This window comes from Eucyclogobius newberryi, unplaced genomic scaffold (genome assembly GCF_026437365.1).
Source record: "Eucyclogobius newberryi isolate DKJ021-1_F unplaced genomic scaffold, fEucNew1.0.hap1 SCAF_14, whole genome shotgun sequence".
Classification (NCBI taxonomy): domain Eukaryota; kingdom Metazoa; phylum Chordata; class Actinopteri; order Gobiiformes; family Gobiidae; genus Eucyclogobius; species Eucyclogobius newberryi.
In genome coordinates, this window is record NW_027315768.1 from 29,410,822 (window position 1) to 29,428,038 (window position 17,217).

Genomic DNA, 17,217 nt, shown 5'->3' on the forward strand with positions numbered 1-17,217 from the left:
AGGGCTGTCAAAAGGAACGGGAGCGAATGTTTTAGTTTGGTCCCCCAGACTTTTTGCTGTCACGCCAGTTTCACAAAAGTGCGGACCATGAGACGATGACGATGGCTTTTGTGGCGGTCACTTTTCAAGCCCATCTGCTTTTTGTCCAATCAAGAAGCAGCTCTAGGGTTCAAAAAGTTACCTAACGTTTCATTGGGTTAGAGTTGACACATGGTTTTGTTTTCGTCTGTCATGAGCATGAGCAAATGTGTCAATAGCAGTGGATTATATGGATTATTTGCTGTAATTGTGCTGTTAAATTTACACATAAAATCAATCAGTCCTCACTTAAACACATATTATGGGCCACAGATTCCACCAAACTGCAGCAAAACACTGGCAAACACTGTCACCTTTAGAGCAAGTTACACCCGCAAGCGGCAATGAAGGGCATTACACCCACAAACCTGTTGTTTGGTCATGTAAATTTACTTATGTGACCAGACCAGACAGATTAAATATGAAACACAATTAAATTATAGCCAATAGGGCTTTTAAATTAACAATTACTTAGTGAGATAATTAAAAATGTGCAAAACTACTTCAAATGAGAAAGTTTGATTAATGTAAAGCGCACAGTGCGATTAATCATATTTCAAAAGTGGCATTAGTGTAATATTTGTATTGATTGACAGTATTAATTAAAATGCACTGCTTATTGTTCACATATAAGTCCCAACATGACTCTATATTTTACAAGTCATTGTCAAATATTAAGCTAACTTCCATTTGCGTCAGCATCAATACAATCATCAATAATACGTTAAGGGGAATATTATGTCAAATCCATTTGATGAGCTTTTAACCATGTTAGAATAATGGAGTTTCCTCATCATTAACTTACTCAGAGTTGGATTACAATCGATCCATGAATGTTTGAGTGATCTTTACATGCTTTTGACTGTTTGTTTGTTTGTTTTACCCCAGATGCCCTCCCACAACCCCGTACACAGTTGCATTTTCAAACTATGAGTATTACATGGCCATATTCCACTCTAAAAACACTGCTTGTTACGATGAAATGCTGCTATGAGGAGCAAGAGAGCAGTGTTTATCAGTGAACAAAATGTAAACTAATGATCTACAAATGATACAAAAAAATAAAAGCACGTGTTCTTTTGATAAAAAATGTAGTTTGTGATAAACAATTTAAGCAGATGCAACAGTTTTGTCCATAATCCCAAACACAACCTTTGTCAAGTTACAGTAAAGGTGAAAAAAGTGACTTACCTGGGCAGAGAGGCGTACTGCCGCTCCACTTCCTCATATCGCGGGGCCATGCGGGGGTCTCGGCCTCCCATCTGCAACAGGGAAACACACAGAGTTTGAATGCAGACCCTGTGTAACGCCATTACACGTCGAGTAAATCATATGGACGGCTCATGTTGCGTAGATGAAGATTCCGAATGTCGGTTTGAACATGTGCAGAGGAGAAAGTGAAGAGAATACAGGACAGGGCGCTAAGAGAGACCAAGTACACAAGTCTCGGTAAGTATCATATTACAATCAGTAGAAGTAGAAGAAAGTACACCTAAAAATAAGTAATTGTTGTGAAATGTATTTGTTTTTTGCTTGGAAAGGAATAAAACTCAATAGACATTTGAATTACACCGTCTAAAATACTATATAGAAACAATGCTGTTTTGGCATGAAGTCTCTCGTAATTGAAAATCCATAAAAAGTCAATGGAATTTTTATTTTATTTTATATAAAATTTTACTTTCTTACAGACAAAATAAAGGTCATTAATTTTTGGTTATTATGATTATATTTTTGAGATATTGATTAACCTGACAATAATGACATCCCAAGAGTCAACTCTGCTTTAAAAAACAGACCTTTGCACGCGGCCTTCATCTAAATGTAAAATAATTGATCGACTGCACACTTTGGGAACACGGTCCAAACGATTTCACTTCCACGTTTGTCTGAAAAAGCCTAAACATTATTTACCAAAGGGTTTGTGAGAAGCAAGAACAACTTAGATAGATTTAAATACCTTCTTCTTCTTCTTCTTCTTCTTCTCACCTTTTGAAAACCTAATATCGAAGCTTTAAAATAAGATATGGACAAACACAACGCACCGCCTCATTTTAATGCACAAACGTTGTTTTTCCACAACCTGTGAGAACCGTGGTGGTGGTCTCGACTTTGTTTCTCCCCTTCTTGCTTTTGGATCAACAATTGGACAGGTCTATGTAAAATAATCAGTAAACTACGTCAGCAGCTGCCACCTTTCATTCCCGTGTTTGTGTTGAGCCCGGGGCTAATTTAGCATCAACAAAGACAGAGTTTTTGTGGCTTAGGAGTTGGCTTTCTCTCTTTCGGAGGTACAGAGGGTGGTCTACGCCGCGGATCGAGTTACGCCAAAACAGGATGGAGCCGCCCGGCACACACGCGGTCACGGATATGTGTACGCCGCTGTCCGATCCCAGCGCGAGGAGAGAAACGCTAAAGCTGCTGCCGATGCTCGAATTTCCCCAATTTCGCGAGAATGCTGCGTCCGGATTGGCCAACGCGCCGCTGTTTCCCACGTCAGAGATTATCCTGGGATGTTTGACAGGGGAATTCCAGGGGCTGCAGCTCTGTATGTAAAGAAATACATATAATAAATCACTATAAGTCCTGCATCTCTTTGGGGGTCTGTCCAAAGACACACTTAACGTAGCTTTCTGTGGCAAATGCTCGTATGTGTTTAGGTGTGTTTTATTCACAATCCAAATGATTTAAAATAATGAAAATGGTATCAACAGAGGGAAAAATCAAGCTTGTGATGCATGATGCAAAGAGTGTAGATGGAAAGTCGTGATGTGGTCGCTTGGTGCTGTTTAGGTTAAGTTTCATTGCATTTATTGTGTGAAATGTCAAATGGGCAATTTACAACTCGACATGATCAACAAACACACATTTATTGCTATTTTCTTTTTTAAAAATTAGTCCGTGGCCAGGTTTAGGCAGAAGCAGAAGTTTATTGTGCCTATTAAATATATAAACTGGACATTCATATTACAAATTTAAAGAAAGATATACTGTATGTATCCTTGCCATTCTGTCACGTTTTTTCAAATGTTATTCTCGGACAGCAGCTCAATTAAACTGTTACATAGTTTAAAACTCCTTAAATTTAATCCAGACAAGATTTAGTAGAGTGGAGTAGACAAATGTGCTATGAATACATTAGAACTATGATCAATGTCCATGATAATAAGAACATGTAAAGCAGTCCCACTGGTAAAATGATACATAAATCATCAAATAACCTGAATAAAGCACAGTATATGATCCAGACTGGCTCTAAAAACACAATCATGTCTAAGAAAATGTTAAAATATTTGACTTGTTTTACAAATATAAAAATGTCTGTCTTGATTCTGTTTGAAAAAAACAACATCCATAACAACAATTAAACTGGAAACTGGTAGGAAACTGCACACTAAAGTTCTATCACCAGTGATATTGCCCAAAACTTGGAATCTGATCATATGAAGTACCATATTTCCCTCTCTCCCTCTCCGTCTCTCACTCCGGCATTGGATGGAAACTCCGCCAAAAGGCATTTAAAACAGATTTGCTGCTGCAGCTTTCTCTTGAACACCTGTCTTCATAGCTTCAATATCTAAAGGCAGCGAGACAGTGGGATATTAGGAGCGGATGGCACGGAGAAGACATTATACAGCGAGAAAAGACAGAAGAGGAAGTGGAGGGATGGAGGGAATGAGCTCTAAACGACTCGGAGTGCACAGGTGGAGGCGGGCGGCGGTATTAGGGAGGCCATCGAGGAGCGAGGGGAGGGGGGAGGAGACGAAAGGTGAATGATAAAACAAGGGAGTGAATGGGGTGAGGCCCGGGACAAGCCAGCGGGGGTCTAAAGGACACTAATGACACAATTTAAACAAGACGTCGAGGAGGGGACGAGTGCAAGGGAGCGAGGAGGCAAGAGTTAGGAGCTAGGAGGGAAGGGGGGAAGGATACGGAAAGGGCTCAATGGAGGACGAGGGAGAAAAGAGGGGAGTGAGACTGAAAAGGACGCGTTTAAAAGGGCTGTGTTTAGGTTTTAGAACTGGACTGTAACTAGGCAACCTTTAGTCACTTTTTAAAACATCTTGAGCAAATAAAAATAACAGCTTTTCCACTGTTTGTTGTTGTGTGTTTTTATTCTTTTGTGACGTTCTTTAGACTACGTTAAAGATGGAGAGTTGGTGACATGCTCGTCATTGTAGAGGTGTTTTGCGTTACCTGGAATATTCCACAATATGGCATTAAACTCACCTACCGTATATTCCGGATTATAAGTCGCACCTTTTTTCATAGTTTTGGCCGGGGTGCGACTTATACTTATATTTATACTTATATACTTATACTCTGGAGCGACTTATATGTGATATTATTTGTTATTTTCACACTTGCAACCACATTTCATACTCCAGTGCGACTTATATATGTTTTTTTCTTCTATATTATGCATTTTTTGGCTGGTGCGACGTATACTCCTGTGCGACTTATAGTCCAGAAAATACGGTATTTCCTTGACAACAAGCCGGTAGCGCTGCCGTACCGTGTTACAAGTCAGATTTGTGCAGTTTTTAGCAATAAATGGTAGATAAGTCGCTTCTATTCTGGGTTTTAAGTTAACTTAAAACCCAGAATAGAAGCGACTTAAGTCGTTTTAAGCCAGACTTTGGACAGTTTAAATTCAAACTACTCTCTCTCCTTTTATTGGTGTGGGCCCCGGCCCGGTGGTTGGGGACCCCTGCGCTAAACTGTATAACTCCTGCACAAGTGCTTCTATAGGCAAATAAAAATGTGACTTATATTATGGGATTTACCTTGTTTTTATGGGTAAAACATTGTAATGACTACACTTATTCCTGTGAACAAAGATTCAGACTTAGTAACAAATACTCTAACACGTAATCTAAATCAAGATGTAAAATAAGCTTAAATCATACTTATTAAACTATATTTTCAGGCAAATTAGGTGTAGTTATGATAAAGTGGTACCTTTTTGAGTTATTAAAGTCCAAAATCCTCATAAAACATTTGTATGATATAAAATGTACTTATATTCACTCTAACTTCTTTTTAAATTCAGACGTCCTTCCAAGTATGCCCTCGTAAGTACCCGCGTACCACCGGTTGAGAACCCACTACACCATCGACCACCACTGGACTCTAGTGTCTAATTTAGTCGACTACGACGTGTTACAAAACCGTTTTAAATGATACAACGCCAAACAATATGCATACTCCTTCTTCATAGTGTGTATTTTGTGCGAGAGAGACATCCCACTGTCCACATCCACGACTATGACGAGCCCCAGACGAGCAGGCCGACCCCGCCCCGACAGCTAAAGCAGCACGGGTCGCACTGAGCAAACACTCACGCGTAATCCACAACGCTATAAACAAAATATCCATATCCTCGGTGCCCCGGACAGCACAGACACGCACTCCCTTTGGACGGGCGCACACGCAGAGCTGTACTTGACTGTAGTAGTATAGCAGCACTGGTCGGGGTAATGGGCTAGCGAAAAACCATTTCACGGCGTAGCGAGCAGACGAGAGCCGGGGCGAGCGTGGCACAAATCAAGCAGAAGAGACTGATACCGAGGCAGGCCCCGCGCCGAGGAGAAGAGGAATCATGGCTCTGCCCTCTGCGCCGCCGCCAATTTAGCCATAAAATGCACACGCCCCGAACGCCACGGGGATGTGACCGTGGACGGCGAGAGACGAGAGGGTTGGGGGGAGTTTGTAGTGTGCACGAGGAGGCGAGCGGACATGTGAGGAGAAGGAAGTGGCTGAGAGTTATTAACTGTCTGGGTTAAGGATGCATTATGTTTTATTGTTTAAGGACGAGTAAGATCAAAATGAGCACTTATATATATTTTATTTTGGTTTGTTGTTATTTTGTGTCTGTGCGGCAGGTTTTGTTTAAAAATGTGCTATATAGCAGCTGCAAAAAGACACAAAATGCACCGACGATCAAGGACTGGACTAACGTTATACTGGACATTTGTAGTATGGACATAATTAAATTCGGACTTAATTTGAAAATGGACAAATTTGACAAACTTTGGACGAAATGGGACGTTTCCTTTGGCTTTTGTGTGCTTTGATTTTCTCTTTCTTTGCTTTATTATTTGCTGGATGCCTACTGTTTTTTATTCTATGTCGTTATTCTCCCTGGTCTTGTCTTCTTCTTTCATCGTGTTTGTTTAAATGTTGTTAAATTTAAAAAAAATTAAAAAAGTGCTATATAAATAAAGTGGATTTGGAGCGACATCATCTTGATTAGCTTAACTAAAGCGGACAAAAAGTGGTGTGAAACTGGCCAAAGCTCAACACTTTTGAGCATCTCTGTGATCCAACTATGTATCTAACCTTAACTGCACAAAAAAACATAGCTGCACTGGAGTTTATGCAAACACTACTTTTTACACAGAAAGCACTACAAAACAGTGTGTGTGAAAAGGCAGTTAAACTTTGCCCAATCTTGATTTTGCTGCTTTTCTGCTGTTTTCCACATAAACCCTTATAACCTAATCAAATAATGAATAGACTTGTAAAAACGTTGGTCGACTAAAACATTGCTGACCGATTGATCCACTAAAGGCCACCAACATAAGTATGTATAGATATTTATTGTGCCATTCTTTTTAAGTCAGTAGGAAAAAATGTCCTCTACCAAGGGATTCGTCTCCAGTTATCGCTCCTTGGTGAGGAGTACAAAGTTGGAGGCAAATGATATTGTGCGTGCTTAAAGATGACGGGGACAAACCCACTCAGATATGGGGAGAAAAATGAAAAACTCCACACACCCGGCCAAAAGACGGAACCCGGGAGTTCCGTGCTGTGAGCGGCTTGCTTCTTCTTCCTGACAGATGGGACGGGTGAATGGAGCTAGCATGCGGAAAGTGCCACCGAAATGTGCACAAATGAAAGCAGAACCTCGACTCAAAACGAATCTAATCGCGAGATCATTTATATTTATGAAATACTAACACACTAATACAATCACAATCCAAAAACAAAGTATTATTCGAGCTTGAGATTTGAATTTAGAAGCAAGTTTTCCATTATTGAATTCAGACAAAACGTTTTAACTTCGACGTCAATGAAATACTGTTACGGGCCAGTATATCGAGCCGATATTTGTACTTTTTAGTAGTAGTATCGTTTTTGTTTGGGCCAACCAGTGACATCACAAATGCATACAACATTTTATCGGGGAAAGCGGCGTTATAGCTGTGATGAAAAACAAGGCGCTAACAACAAGAAAACAAGATTGTGCAATGACCGCTCTGCGAGGAAAACATCCCAAAACAAGTGCGCATCCTGGACAGATCAGGAGCCAGGAGTGTGGTAAAGCGCCCTGAGTCCTCTATCAGCGCTAATGCGACTGAAGAGTTGAACAATGTGCGACGATACCAGAACGCACCAAATCTCATCACTGGGAAACACGAAAAGCTAGGAACAGCAGCAAGCTCATGTCATAGGAGAAATCAGAAACAATTTAGATTAAACGTCCTGAGTAAACCATTTAAAGTGCATTAATAAGCAGGGTTTTTTTTTGTTTATAAGGTTTATAAGTGTTAAAAATGTTAATAAGGCATTTAAGAGCATCAGTCACTATTGAAAACTGTTCAATAATAAGCTTATTAAGGCCCTTACAATGATTTGTACATGGAGTTATTAACACATGTTTTTAGTTATTGGGTTATTAACATTTATAAGGCATCATAAGCCATCTACAAATGCTCTTAATTGACTCTGTAAGCGCTTATAAATAAACAAATAGTGCTAATCTACACCTTATTCTAAAGTGTTACCCATAAACCCCGTTATAAGTCCATATTCAAGAGTGTCACTATTGTTATTATTATAATATAGTATAAGAGGTTTTCTATAAGAAAGTTTTTTTTTATAAATTTTGTATAAGTTATCTGTTATTATTCACTTCTGTACCTACTTTGTGTTGCAACACTGGAATCCCCCCATTGTGGGACAAATAAAGGCTCATCTTATCTGATCTTATTCAAGCAAAACCAACTGTATTGTCTTTCACATGCAGCAGCTTTGTGCAAAACCGTGTCCATAATAACTATGACTACGGTGTATATAGCTAGTCAATTTTTAATAAACGTTTTACGATATGTTCGGCTCATAAACCCATCCCGAGCGTCGAAGCGCGTTTGACACCTTCTGCACACAAAGAATCGGACGCCAAACAGCAGTTTCAAGACAGAATCACTAAAGCTCTCTCTGTCCTCGTCACCTTCCCCTCCTCTCTCCTCGTTCCTAATCGTCTCCTGCCGCGTCCCCTTCATTACGCGCAACCTCTTTACGTCCAAAAAAGACTTTCTCCGAACAGTTTAAGCCTTCCCATTGACCGGCGCCGCCGCACCAGACTTCTACCGTATTATTTCCACCATTGTACCCCCAGCCCCCTGCATTTATAAATCCAATGACGACTGCTTCTGCTCAAAACCCCCATCGCCGTCTTCTTTTCTTCCTTCCTCGATTCTTCTCGCGCAGATTCCCCCCCCCCTGTCACTTTCTACTCCTCCATCTGTCATCCCTCGCTCCCCGCCTGCGAATCAATGGGAAAGCGACGTCGGCCCCACGCGCAGTTCCTCCTCGGCGCGAATCAATGCAAAAGTGAAGCCCGCCTCTAATTCCCATCACTCCGTATGTGTGTATTTTTTATATTTTTTTTTGCCGGGTCAGCGTTTCTTATGTAGACTCGATTAAAATGCAGCTGCGTGCGAAGACGAGCGGCTCCCGAATCGTTAGCGGCTAATGCGTTATCCTGCTCGCGTTTATTAGCAATGATTTGGTTTGACAAAGCAGGAAAACGCCGGCGCTCGGTAGAGATTGCGCGGCAGATATTGGGGACGGTGATTTATGGGAGTCTTGGGGGATGATCCTGCGCGGTTTAAAATATTGGAGAGCACTTTATTACTTTTTAGACAGTGCAAAAGGACTTAGCGTTGGTGTCTGGCGGCAAAATGGTCGCCGGCTTGAATCCTGGACCACGTGAAGTCTTTTTGTGTGCACTTTGGAAACACGTATACCTTTTTTTTGGGCAAACTTTGTGATTAGAATTGTGATCATTTGAATTGAGATAAGAAAACTTTTACAAGAATAAAATGTTTTGAGTTATATACTTGTCAGAAAAAGGAAATTACAAAAAACAAATAAACCAGTCACGTAACATCCCCATTAACAGCAGGGTCAATGCTGGTCTCACAACATCATGTCATCATACTTTTGAGTGAATGCTAGCAGTAGTTAGCAGCTGTACTGATTTAAAATGACTAACGGGGAAATGTAATGTGGTGTTACACAATAAGATAAGATACGATAAGTACACCCTCAAACTGTCTCACTCCAAGGTCAATTTATGGCATACGTTTTGTTTGATTGACCATCAGGTATGTGTACGATTTCAGACAATACTTGATACTGGTCTTATCTTACGGGTGAAGCTTTATCAATACAGGGCCGGATTCGTACTTGCGATACTTCGGGTTGATCACATGGAGTGTCAAATATGATGCATTTTTGGTATAATTTTCAGCCTTTAAACATGCTATTGAGGACCTTTAGTTTGGCATCTCAAACTAAAAGAACTAAAATGAATGTGTTTATAACAAACACAATTACATTTGGATCTCTGCTGTTTCCCCCCGGGACTGACTAAGTTTTGACTCCATCTACTGGCTGCAGAGGGAGTTACACACAGTTTAAGGTAAACATTTCAATGCATTTCAAGCAGCCTCTCACTTCCGGGTCACAGCACACTGTTGTACTGATCGTGATTAGACAGTAGAAAGGCACAGAACAGTGATGGTTTATGGACTTAAAAACAGCAGAGAAGATTCTCTATGTATTCCTTTAAATTAATATACACAGAATTCTTGCAGTCACAGTAAAGCTAACAAAATACCACAAAATACCAAACCAACGTATATTTATATTGAATTACATCAGCACATACATTACTTATCAGTCAAAATCATGCAATAATGGTATTTCTATAGCAATTTCTATGTTTCAATGTTCAACTTGCTGAATATATACATACTATATACTATATACAACTTCCCAAGATGCCTGTAAAACTGGACAGCGGCACAAACACGTCTTTGATGTTGACATTTTTCGCTGCAAACAAACTCCCAAAGAAGTTTTAATTATTTCCGCAGGTTACACAAGTCCAAATGATGTAATTTCAGTCATTTTAGGTGACAGACTGAACGGTTTTAGACATCGCTTCTGGTAATTATTTGTTACTAATTAACGTATGAAGCTTGGTGACAAATGGTTGTTATTTTTGCCTAAAACCAACACCTCGTCCCGTGACATACAATCTTTCTGCATCAAACCACAAAGGAGATCCTAATTAAAACATGTTCTTCAGAAGCTGAGCACAGTGAAAAAATGCAGGTTTAAATAAGGAACGATGATTGCAAATAGTTGTTGCTGTAACTTTGATATAACTGAGCACCAAAAGCCTTTTCTTTCAGTAAATTGCTTCACAAAATACATAATTCTAAATGCACAGTGGTACAAATGCCATTTCTCATGCAAACAATCACAAGCTGTTTTTGGTTGTAAATGGATTGGTTCTGTTGATATCGTCATGGGACAGATATTATGCATAACTTACTTTTTCTGTAAGTAAGTCTACCTCGGTATAACATACTTGGAGTTGTTTAGCCTCATTCCCGATCGTTTGAGGACCCCTGCTTAGTCAGTCCCCTCCCTCTGAGGCTCTGAAACAGTTTTGTGACGTCGTAGGTCGAGCAACAAGATCTTTTGTGCCCTTTTTAAGTCCATAAATCAGCATTTCTGCCGTCAAATCATGATCATTACAACTGCGTGGACGAGCCAAGCTAACTTTTGCTTATTTCCCAAATGTAATTCCCTCTGCGGCCAGTAGATGGAGTAAAAAAAAAAAAAAAAAGTGATGTAAGCTTTTAATATATACATAATTTTAATAACAGATACTGAAGAGCAAGTTTAAAGGCCAATAACAAATACTGCATAATATGTGCTATTTAAGGATCAGGCCAATGGGAGTAAAAAAAAACTAAAATGGTCACATTTATATAGCGCTTTTCTACCGTCAAGGTACTCAAAGCGCTTTACATCAAGGAACCAGTCACCCATTCACTCACACATTCACAGATACCAGGGGCAAGTCAGGTTGAGTGCCTTGCCCAAGGGCACAACGGCAATATTCACATGAGGCAGCTGCAATCGCACCGACTTCCCCTCACACATCCATCTCCTCCGGTGCATCCTCTTTAGTCGGGCGGAACAAAGCTAAAAGTCACTCATTTGTACTCCTCACCTTCTGACGTGGTTCCGACTCCCGTTCACTCACCCTCATTCATCCCCGTGCGGTTGATTTTGCCTCTATAAGTTGATGCTAAAGTATGGTACAAGCCCGGGTCGATTTGGTCGTTCATCCCGAAGAAAGCGGTAATTGCGGTCGCTGCGAAAAGCCATCCATTTTATCAGGCTAATTACTACAGCCTCTTAACAAAGCAGCACTAAAGGAGAGAGTATACAAGCAATTCAGGCACAAGTCTGGGAACACAAACAGGCCTTTTCCGTTAGCACGACTCGACTCGGCTTTAGCGCGTTTCCATGTGGCGCTACCTCCTGGGACCGGGTACTTTTTTCAGAACCCTCTTCCATCCTCGGGCCGAATCGAGCCAAGCAGGGACTAAACGTGAAGTCCACTGGCCGCCAGACGCTGATTGGGTAAAATTCTACTTCTCTGTCCTCCGTAATCAAGCTGCACGCTACACGAGTTTAAAGTATTAACGGTTTATAAATGTGAGGGATAAAATGCAGCCCACAGACATGAAAAGAGTCGTATCACATCCCTATGACCCCCCCAAAGACTAAACTGTCTTGGCGAAAAAAGACCGCACACAATGATAAACAAAAGTTGTGCTAAAGCTAACGCGGCTAGCATCAGCTGTTTCCTGTCCGGAGTAAAACCACTCGCTTTGAGAGGACAAAGAGAACGAGCAGAGCGTTTGTAGTTTAGATGCAGGACCAAACTGTAATATCATTGTTTGTGAAATGTGGTGCGGTGGGGCCGATAAAAGCTTTTAATGCACAGAAAGTTGACAATAAACTGCAGAGGAAGTGAGTTCACTGTAGCTATAATTTGCAGGGGCTTTACTCACTCTTGCAGCGTGGGTTATAAACAAAGTGACGTTAAGATCTACTTTCACTTAATGTTTTGTTTCAAACTGGATTCATAGTGATATTATGATAAGAACGCTGTAGTTTAACACGAGGTGACTAAGACAGTGTGTTTGTGTCCTTCCTCTGTCTGCTTTGCTCTGCTTTATTGGCGGTTGTTTCAGGGCGTAACCTTTGTATGGGAATTGTCTACATTATTATACTGTAACACTTTAGTTGAGGGACCACATAACAATGGCAAACTAATTGTAAAATGCATAATACATGCTTAATTACATCTGATTCTGTACTTATAAAGCACTAATTCATGTTTTTTCATTATTAGCAATAGTATACAATATAATCTTAACAGGCATTAATAAGCGTTTTAAACAACCACAACTAGCATAAACTCGAGGTGTACAACAGAATTATGGGAAATGCTTCAACTACTACTTTTGATAGCGTTAATAAAATATGAACAAAGATGTATTCATAACAGACTCACTCTCGCCGGTAGCGACTTGTAGAGTTGCTGAATGAAACATTACAGAATAATTGAGAAAACCAGACATCAGCATTTGGCCTTGAGTTTTTCCCTGAGTCATTTCTATTGATATTATATTGATGAGTGAACCCCAAACCCATCGCGGTCGCAGCTCTGGACTCTGGACAACAGGCAGAAAGAGTCACGTCTGGACTTAACTTCTAAAACTGGTGGTCCTCAAAGTTCTCTGCCGTCTGAGCACATTTTCATCATGTTCAAGTCTGTTCAACTTGGTCGACTCCCAGACCTTTTAGTACCGGATTAGACCCATTGTTCAGTCCGGTTTTAGACTTGGCTATTTTGGCTATTTTCGCTTAGTCCTGGTTTTGTTCTGGTTTGTCCTGGTTTTGTCCTGGTTTTGTCCAGGTTTTGTCCAGGTTTTGTCCAGGTTTTGTCCTGGTTTTGTCCTGGTTTTGACCTGGTTTAGACCTGGTTTAGACCTGGTTTAGTCCTGGTTTAGTCCTGGTTTAGTCCTGGTTTAGTCCTGGTTTAGTTTTGGTGTAGTCCTGGTTTAGTCCTGGTAAAGTCCTGGTTTAGTCCTGGTTTAGTCCTGGTTTAGTCCTGGTTTAGTTTTGGTGTAGTCCTGGTTTAGTCCTGGTAAAGTCCTGGTTTAGTCCTGGTTTAGTCCTGGTTTAGTTTTGGTGTAGTCCTGGTTTAGTCCTGGTAAAGTCCTGGTTTAGTCCTGGTTTAGTCCTGGTTTAGTCCTGGTTTAGTCCTGGTTTAGTCCTGGTTTAGTCCTGGTTTAGTTTTGGTGTAGTCCTGGTTTAGTCCTGGTAAAGTCCTGGTTTAGTCCTGGTTTAGTCCTGGTTTAGTCCTGGTTTAGTCCTGGTTTAGTTTTGGTGTAGTCCTGGTTTAGTCCTGGTAAAGTCCTGGTTTAGTCCTGGTTTAGTCCTGGTTTAGTCCTATTTAGATTTCAAGTGTGGTTTAGTTCCGCTTTAGTCTTGTCAAGTCTTGTTTTTAGTCTTTGTTTTGTCCTGTTTTAGACCAGGGATAGTCCTAATTTAGTCCTGTTTTGTCTTGTATTTAGTCTTCCCTTTGTCCCGTTTTAGACCAGTTATAGTCCTTATTTAGTCCCGTTTTAGCTCGGGCCCTGACGGTGCTTGGAAGACTGTTTTGTTTTTAAAGTCAAAGTGTAAAAGGTTGTACAATCACCACTTAAGCAGCGCGCACCGGAAGCCTCCATAATGATGATTTAACTGCTAGTTGATCGGCGTGGAAACCGTGCGCGTCTTCGCCGTGACCCTCTCCTGACGGAAATGTCAGTCGCGCAGTCGAATAAAGGCTCAGAATTAAGGCTGGAGCGGAGTAAATGTCAGCGAGCCACGGAGCCTCTGGTACAATTAAGACCACTGAAGGTCAACTCCCCCCGAGCGCAGGCTTACGGCGTCTCCGGTGGATACGGCGATTAACGCGACTTACGGCTGAGCATGTCCGGCCCGTGTACTACAGTGCGACGCCGCCGTGGAGAGCCGGCTCGTGTCACTGTGCACGAGTGTGAGATCGGTGAAAAGACCAGATCAAGTAGAGTCTGAAGTGTGGAGTGATGGAAGAGCGAGCGCAGCAGTGCTTTACAGACACTGGAGTCACTGTTATTTGTGTGAGATTTAGACATTATTCAAACATATTAAAATGCAAAATAGACATTCATTACTTTTTGAACGCTGCTACAATAGTGTTGTCTCATCATTAGTTTGCTCAAAGTTGTATTTCAATGGATTTAAACCTGTTACCATCCACCTATTTTCGCCCTGTGCACAATGGTCAGACCCAAATGGCATTGCTTATTAAAAGAGGATCTTATGTTCCACATGCAAGTGTGATGCATCATTAGAAAGCTTAGGCCTTCTAGTTTCTGCAGATGTGCACATGTCACACTGTCAGGGCTTCAGAACTTACACTACAGAGGCGCAAACATAAACAAAACATCCTTTTTTAGTCTCGCCTGAATATTGTCAATTTGTACTGGTTCTGAGCATGACATACTTCATTGTGTGCATATGCTGTTCACTGTACATGATGTTTATCTTGTTGACAACAACTGTGTAAAGTTTCAGAGCTCTAGGAACAGGCATTTTGGTGCTGTTGACCTTTTTGTATCAAAAAGTATATTCGGAACAAGTGATCCAAATATGTGCCAACTGTGCCAAACTGTTTTATTACAATTTTAGCTCCTCTATGATCATAAAACATATATTTTGATGTTTTGTAGGCCACTAATACCAATTATAACTGCTAAAAAACAATGTATGTAAATGTGTAAATATGAGTTTACCCATGAATTTCCCATATAGAGGTTAAAAAAAAAAAAAAAAAAAAATTATACATTTTTATTGGTATAATAATACATATATCTAACAAAATGCACGTCCAAAAGGCTAATAAAATCAGAAAACGTTATGCGCAAAATCCTGCCGAGAAATCTGGCTCTTTACAGCCTTACCTGAGCCTTACGCACGATAATACAGAAGATTCTGTGTCAATAAGGCCTTTGTCCCGCCCCTCTTTCTAAAGCTATTATCATTGGCTAGAATAATATGTCAATCAAACTCAGCTACGTCATTCACACGCGGCGCTATTTAGATGTAAACAGACTAATCTATGTGCGTCGCAAGCGGCGCATTTTTTTTTGCGGAGGCTGTAGCAAACAAACCAGTGGACAGAAAAATTTGTGGATGGTCTCATTCTGTAGGTAACAACATTATTTTATAGGTCAAACAGGTCATTTGTTATGGACGGAGAAATGCGCCGGACAAGCGCATTCTCGTCCGGCGAGAAACGAAGAAAAGTTTGTTTACTTGACAATATCTCGAAATCAGATAACTTCAGGAAAAATACAAGTGGATATTAGAAAAAGCTTCAGTTGTAGTCATCTGGACTCAGTTTGAAAAAGTAGACGTTTCGACTCTCATCCAAGAGTCATTGTCAATAACAGAATTTAGGTCGAGAACTCCGATATTAATACTGTTCTGTGGTAAGACCCGCCCATTGGGAGGAGCCTTCCTGAAGTAGAAAGAGTTGTTTGTTTCAACAGAAACTCCCCCTTGTATCTACCGAGCTAGCCTATTCAGAATCTTAATGGGCTATTAGAAACCTCTTTGTCTTTGTGAGACCCTGGCTCAACCACCCTGAGTACCTGATTAGCATCTGAATGTCCTGGTCCTCTACCACCTTTCCAGGGGTTCAGTAACCCATTATAAATAACAGGAAGATTAAACCATAGCCCTCCATTTCTGTTTAAAGAAGGTCTTTCTTTTTTAACAAAAATAGCTTCCTTGACTCCTCTTTCAAACCATCTTTTCTCCCTGCTTAAAACCTTCACCTCACCGTCTTCAAACGAGTGATTAGAGGCTTCAAGATGGAGATGCACGGCACTCTGAGGTCCTGAACTAGTATTTCTTCTGTGCTGTTAAAGCCTCTTGTGTAGAGGCTGTTTTGTCTCACCTATGTACCGTTCTTTACAGCTTTCTTCACTGCATTGGATCGAATAAACTACATTGCTCTGTTTTTGAGTCGGCAACTTGTCCTTTGGGTGAACCAGTTTTTGTCTTAAAGTGTTTCCTGGTTTTAAAATAAACAGGGACTTCGTGTTGTCTAAAAATTCTCTGCAGTTTTTCCGACAGGCCAGACACGTAAGGGATAGAAGGGAAGGCTCCTCCCAATGGGCGGGTCTTACCACAGAACAGTATTAATATCGGAGTTCTCGACCTAAATTCTTTTATTGACAATGACTCTTGGATGAGAGTCGAAACGTCTACTTTTTCAAACTGAGTCCAGATGACTACAACTGAAGCTTTTTCTACTATGGAACACGCCTGGACGAATGAGGGATTACACCGACACAAGTGGATATTGTTTTTCAATGATTCCTTACACAGACAGACTGAGCACAAGGATGTACAGAATTAAAGCCGTTTCGTCCGTCATAAACAGCAAACAGGTAGGACATGCGTTTGTAAAAGTTGAGACTTTCTCACAAACTATTGGCAATTGCTTCTTGGGGCATATTATTCAATCAATGACATATTTGTTTTGTTGAGAAAATAAGCTTTAAAATGATGTATGGCTTGCTGGTATTGACCACGGAAATAAAAGTGATGATGTAAGAGAATATTTGAGATATAGAAAATGCTCGCCGGCGGACAGGTGGGTGGTAACAGGTTAAGCATGTTTGAGTGATCTTGTATTGTCTGGTATGTGGTATGTCAGAAAATGGCTGCTTTCACCTTCCCCTTATCCCTGCCCACTGCTTGAAAGTTGATATTTGTCTGTTTTGCTGCGTTTTTTGTTCTTGTTAATATTATCACTAGTGTTACTGTTTTGTATTTGTAAAATAACAAAACAAAACATGAATGAAAATCTGAAGCTTGTTATAGTGACATGGGTCTAACAGTTCAGGAAGTACAATTTATATGATTAAGCAGCTG

General features: G+C 40.6%; 1 protein-coding gene across 1 annotated transcript in view; it reads right to left on the reverse strand.

Annotated features, from left to right (window-relative positions):
- The window catches only part of pard3bb (par-3 family cell polarity regulator beta b), a 352,270-nt gene that overhangs the window by 47,553 nt on the left and 287,500 nt on the right, over nt 1-17,217 (reverse strand). The window contains exon 24 of the mRNA XM_072445192.1: nt 1,270-1,340. Coding sequence (XP_072301293.1) covers nt 1,270-1,340 — 71 coding nt within the window. The remainder of the gene's footprint in view (nt 1-1,269; nt 1,341-17,217) is intronic.